This window comes from Zeugodacus cucurbitae, chromosome 6, assembly GCF_028554725.1.
Source record: "Zeugodacus cucurbitae isolate PBARC_wt_2022May chromosome 6, idZeuCucr1.2, whole genome shotgun sequence".
Lineage (NCBI taxonomy): Eukaryota > Metazoa > Arthropoda > Insecta > Diptera > Tephritidae > Zeugodacus > Zeugodacus cucurbitae.
In genome coordinates this window covers 64,244,424-64,249,837 of record NC_071671.1, presented here as the reverse complement: position 1 = coordinate 64,249,837, position 5,414 = coordinate 64,244,424, and the positions used below count along the sequence as shown (strand labels likewise).

At 34.8% G+C, this 5,414-nt stretch overlaps 1 protein-coding gene across 1 annotated transcript; it reads left to right on the top strand.

Annotated features, from left to right (window-relative positions):
- Nucleotides 1-2,313: 2,313 nt before the first annotated feature.
- On the top strand, nt 2,314-4,868 carry LOC128922619 (putative inorganic phosphate cotransporter). The gene is made up of 4 exons (XM_054233740.1): nt 2,314-2,577; nt 3,154-3,290; nt 3,355-4,428; nt 4,499-4,868. The coding sequence occupies exons 1-4, from the start codon at nt 2,541-2,543 to the stop codon at nt 4,775-4,777; spliced, it is 1,527 nt and encodes a 508-aa protein (XP_054089715.1). The 5' UTR covers nt 2,314-2,540; the 3' UTR covers nt 4,778-4,868.
- Nucleotides 4,869-5,414: the final 546 nt, after the last annotated feature.

The following is a 5,414-nucleotide window of genomic DNA, read 5'->3' as shown; positions in this document are numbered from 1 at the left end:
AAGCTTTACTGATATCTGATAACACCTAAAACTCAAACCTCCCTAACACTTTCATACCAATAACGCCTAAATCCGCGCTACAGATAAATAAAAGAAAATAATGAAGTTGATTCGATTGTGCGCTTTATTATTAAGATATCGTTTACATATATATACATGTATCTACATATGATTAGGAAGGCAGTCAAATGCGTCTAGCTTCTATTGACTTTTGGACTAGAAAACCGTTATTAAAAATTTTCTTTTTCGAGAATTTTTTTTTAATTTGTTTTCAGCAACAAATTAACTTATCGGTAGCCATATTTTAAATTTATGCCTGCAAAATTAGAAAGTGAACTAATTCAAAGTGTTGTATGTACTTGCGATATCATTAATAAATGAGTACGGAGAAAATTGTTGTGAGTGCGGACAAAGGTCGGTATATCATCCAGGAAATTGAAATTTCAATTAATTTGCCGTTATATTAATAAGTTGGAGCATCCCTTCAGTAGCCTCTGCGTAAGATTTTCGATCGCTTTCTGCGTCAACAAGGATACTTTTCTGGCCGATCCCTGAACCTGTTGGTCTACTGTCCCACTTAGACAGTCTGTTGCTCGCTTGATTCCGATACTTTCTGAGACGCTTACTAGAAGCCGTCCGGAATGTCCCGTCCATCCCAACTTCATTTATCAGAACGGGTTGAGAGTATGACTATTCATTAAATTCAATTTAGGCGAGAAATAGACGAAATTGCTCGGTATCGGGTCTCTATTGAATATAAGCTTTCTCTCTAATTTATGAGGTTATTTCTCTGTAGTGAACAAATATATATAGTGTAGACTGTGAATAACAAAAATAAGCTTAATACGGAAGTGAAGTGAAAGAATACGATTGAATAGAAAACACTGGAGGAATACTCGCATGCAATGATTGAAACAAACTGATAGTTCAGATACCAAATAGAACCAAATATATAATATATATATAATACATATATAATAATTATTGGATTTCATTACAAACTATATGCTATAAGAAGGCGCTCTCATTGTAGTTTAGAACACATGGAAAACAACAAGAGTTTGATATTGATATATATTTGCCAAGAATTTACCATAATATTTGATGAGTATCGTTATCCTGTATTTTACATTATATGCTCTTATGATATCATCAGATCTATCCACATTATATATCTATACTTCAATTATAAAGAGGAAAGATTTGTATGTATGTTTGTAATGAACTAAAAAGCTGCTGTGCCGATTTCAATCGCTGAAATCGCGTTTTATAACGAAAGCGGAGTGCGAGTACATCGAAAGCTCAATGAAAAGGGAGAACGACTTTCATGAGCGAAAAATACCTGTGCCGTAGTTGGCAATGTAGCGTCTTTGTTGACGCCCTTGGTGGTGGGCTTTATAGTCACCGATGCGGTAAGTTGAACTTTACTTGAGGATAAGAAAAACTTGAATTATATATAAAAAAACACAATTTTTTCAGCACAATCGTATTCATAATCGATGCATCCATTTTCATTCTGGGCAATTTACGGCACAGCTGAGGCGCAGCCCTGGGATGCACTATCTGTTAAGAAACAATATTGAAGCGTCAACAAATACTGATCGGTGAAAAACATTTCAAAAGTTTGCGGACTCATATGATGCCCAGCGCGAAATTGAAGGTTGGCCTAAAACCGTGTGGCTGGCTGAGAGTCATATTTGGTGGAGAGAACAGATTCTATAGACTGTTCGCAGAATATGAAATATTAGAGAGATACTGTGATTGAACATAATTTCATTTTGCTAGTGTAAGTTTATACTAGAAACAAAAAGTTAAACTAAACACTAGAGTATATTCTAAATTTATTATTGTCATTTTACTACTTTTAAGCTTTATGATTTTTTTTGATATTCATACTAATACATTAATAATAGTATGTAAAATATTTTATTTAAATTATTATAATTATAAATGAATACAAATATTAGAGTTGCCAACTCACTGTAAATATAGTTATTTAATTTTACTATTTAACAAATTGAAGATTTACGTTGGAATTGTGGAGCAAATTTCAAGTGCCTTCTAAATCAGAAATTTCAGAGTAATTTGAGACCAAGTTGAACATTCGGCTGTGTCACGTTATGACTTCAATTAAAATAATTAGACTTAAACGTATCCACCTTAATGTACGTGCACCACCACCGTTAATCGCGTTATCATTTACATACAAATATACTTCTGTATATTAAAATTCACACCAAAAAATATAATATATATTATCTATAAAAATATCTAGTTGTCATAGCGATATAACATCTTATCCGTCGACTGGCTACAGCGCGTATCGACGCACTTAAGCGCATGAAATGCCTTTACAGTAGTTAGACCAAATATATAAATACAATAGACGCGTTGAAATTTAGGCGAAGTTGCCCGACAGCTTTCGCTTAATGAGGAGCGTTGGTGATCCTGAAAGTGAAGTGAAAAGTTTGTGAGAAGTGTGTTCATCGCATAAGAAAGAAAATATACTACAGTTATTCAGTGTTTCGAAAAGTGACAAAATGAGTGAAAAGAATATCGCAGCAGAATTGGATAAAGGTTGGCGAATACTTAATGAGAAATATTTTTTTTTTGTTTTGCGTGGCACGAATAGCTTTGCAGCTTTTGTGTTTACGTGACAATTAAATTCCTGTGCCCTTCTTTTTTCCTGTGTCTCAGTTAAACTTGTTATTTTTGCATACGATTAACGTCAGCAAATATGCACCTAAGGCGCTACAAAGTACACAGATTTTAGAGAACTCTTGACATTTTGTAGTGTTTTATTTAAAATATGTGAAGTACCAACAAAAAACACTTTCACTCGCATTATCATTATCAATCGCTACAAGTATTATACAGAGACCAAAAATATTAGAGGGTTTCTAACTTGAAGTACATAATGCTGAGTGCTTCTATTTGTTTTGATTATATTAAATATTGATTACAACTTCCTCTTTAATTAGATTAATTTATGAATGAAATCTTTATCAGTAGAAAAGTGTGTTAATGGAAAATTGTTTCAGTTCACGGCAGTATGCACCACAACTGGCATGCTCACCATTGAATTTTTTAAAGAAATACATCATGATTATTCCTAATGTTTCAATAACACAAACTATTATTTTGACAAAACAGGTCCACGTTTTGCCGTTCGACATATTCAAACTCTACTGCTTTTCCTATCCATTACTGTTGCTTATATGAGTCGTTTGAATGTCTCGGTTGCGATCGTGGCGATGACAAATGCTGCGAGTACAAATCCAAACTTTGAGGTATAAATTACTAAGAAGACATTCAAATTTTTATATTACACTTATTTTTATTTTTATTTTATAGGAGTTCGACTGGACGGAAAAACAGAAATCCTACATTATATCATGCTTCTATTGGGGCTATGTGGTTACACAATTTCCGGGTGGCTATTTGAGTCGACGTTTCGGCGCAAAGATTGTGATCGGTATCAGTATCTTCGGCTCAGCGCTTTGCAGTTTACTCACACCATTTCTCGTCCCGTGGGGCGGCTGGCAAGTTTTCTGCGCCATACGTATAGTACAGGGTCTCTGTCAGGCAGCTGTATTTCCAGCTATACACCAACACATTGCCAAATGGTCACCACCACAAGAACGCAATATGATCGGTGCATTGACCTATTCGGGTGTGGATTGTGGCACAGTCTTGGCTATGCTTGTTAGTGGTCTGATAGCCAGCAGTTCGATCGGTTGGCCGGGAATTTCATATGTTTCGGCCGGTCTTTGTTTTGTCTGGTGCATACTGTGGATAATTTTTGGTTCGAATGATCCACCATCTTCGCGTTTTATCACGAAAGCCGAGTGCGAGTATATTGAAACTTCGATGAAACGTGAAGAGGATTTCCATAAGAAGAAAATACCAATACCATGGTTTGCGATGCTCACATCTGTGCCATTTTTGTCACTACTTTTAGTACGTTGTTCCGAAATGTGGGGCTTCAGTACCATACAATCGCAAATTCCCTCGTACATGAACGGTGTTTTGAATATGGATATTAAGAGTAATGCATTCTTCTCGGCTCTACCATACATAGCGCGTTGGATTATGTCGTACACATATCTCTTCTTCGGAAATATGGCTGTTGCTAAGAATTGGCTCTCCTTGACGGCGGTACGTAAGATCGCCAATACGATGGCTTTATGGTTGCCAGCATTTCTGATGATCGGCGTGGGATTCCTCGATGATAGCAACAAAGCTTTGGCTATTGCTCTAATGACAATGAACGTCGGCTTCAATGGGGGTACAACCATAGGTTGTATTCTCAGCACAATAGACTTGTCACCAAATCATGCTGGTGTTGTAATGGGTATCATAAATCCGGTAGCTAATATTATAGCATTGATTACACCACTGGTTGTGGGTGTCATAGTTTCAGATGTGGTGAGTTGGGATTTGTTACGTCCTGAAAAAAATTTTCATTATTTACTAATACATTAACTCTCTCTTCCAGCACAATCGCTCTGAATGGCAAATAGTATTCATCATTGCAGCGGCTATTTTCTTCATTGGTAACTTGATTTTCGTAATTTTCGGTTCGGCTGAAACTCAACCATGGGACGCTCCTGATTTTCTGCGTAAGGATAACGTGGAAGAGCCAGAAAATGCGCCACCGAAGAGCACTTTTAAGGAAATTTTCGGTGGTAATGATGACAAATACGACATCGAGGGATGGGCGGTGCAGAATGTTAACGATTCGATATCGAAGAACGAAGCTGTCGAAAAAATTTAATTAAACGACTGGTATTCTATTACTCGACGGGCTTAAATTAAGTCTAGTTTCAAGTAGCGTTAGCTGTGAATATTAAATTGTTTACATTATATGTTGCTAAACTATATAATTAAGCTTTATAAGTTTATACTTAATATATTTTTATAATGTTAAGTATTTTTATTGTTAAAGTAACTATTTATATTAAATTTGTTTTGTAAGAATAAATGAAATTAAATAATGTGTATTTAGATTTTTTCTTATTGTCCTTATATAATATAAGGACATGACTGCCTTTGAATAAGGCAGTAAATTTGATTGATTGTTCTTGGGATCGTATCACGAATTTTCAACTAGTTGTAGTAGTACTATATGATATATACAGTATACAAGATGTTAATTCACTTACGTTTCTATATCACTGCCTATAAGTCGTCTTCAAATATGGATAATATCAAGGAAAAAGTAATTAAATTTTTTTTTTTTTTATTTTTTATAGGATGTAAGGATATATTCCATATATTATATTTGAGCGGAGATCTTATTTTTCTATAAGCGATAAAATGAAATATAACCTTGTTTTGCTAAATCTTTTTTTATACATTTGTAACGTCATATGGTTTGTGCAAGACTCCTGACAGACTAAACTGTGTTACTA

Excerpts from the sequence above, each read along its gene's own strand:
- LOC128922619 (XM_054233740.1), top strand. The coding sequence starts at position 2,541 with ATGAGTGAAAAGAATATCGCAGCAGAATTGGATAAAG. Across the intron at positions 2,578-3,153 it reads CGCAGCAGAATTGGATAAAG|GTCCACGTTTTGCCGTTCGA; the intron begins GTTGGCGAATAC and ends TTGACAAAACAG. Across the intron at positions 4,429-4,498 it reads GTGTCATAGTTTCAGATGTG|CACAATCGCTCTGAATGGCA; the intron begins GTGAGTTGGGAT and ends TCTCTCTTCCAG.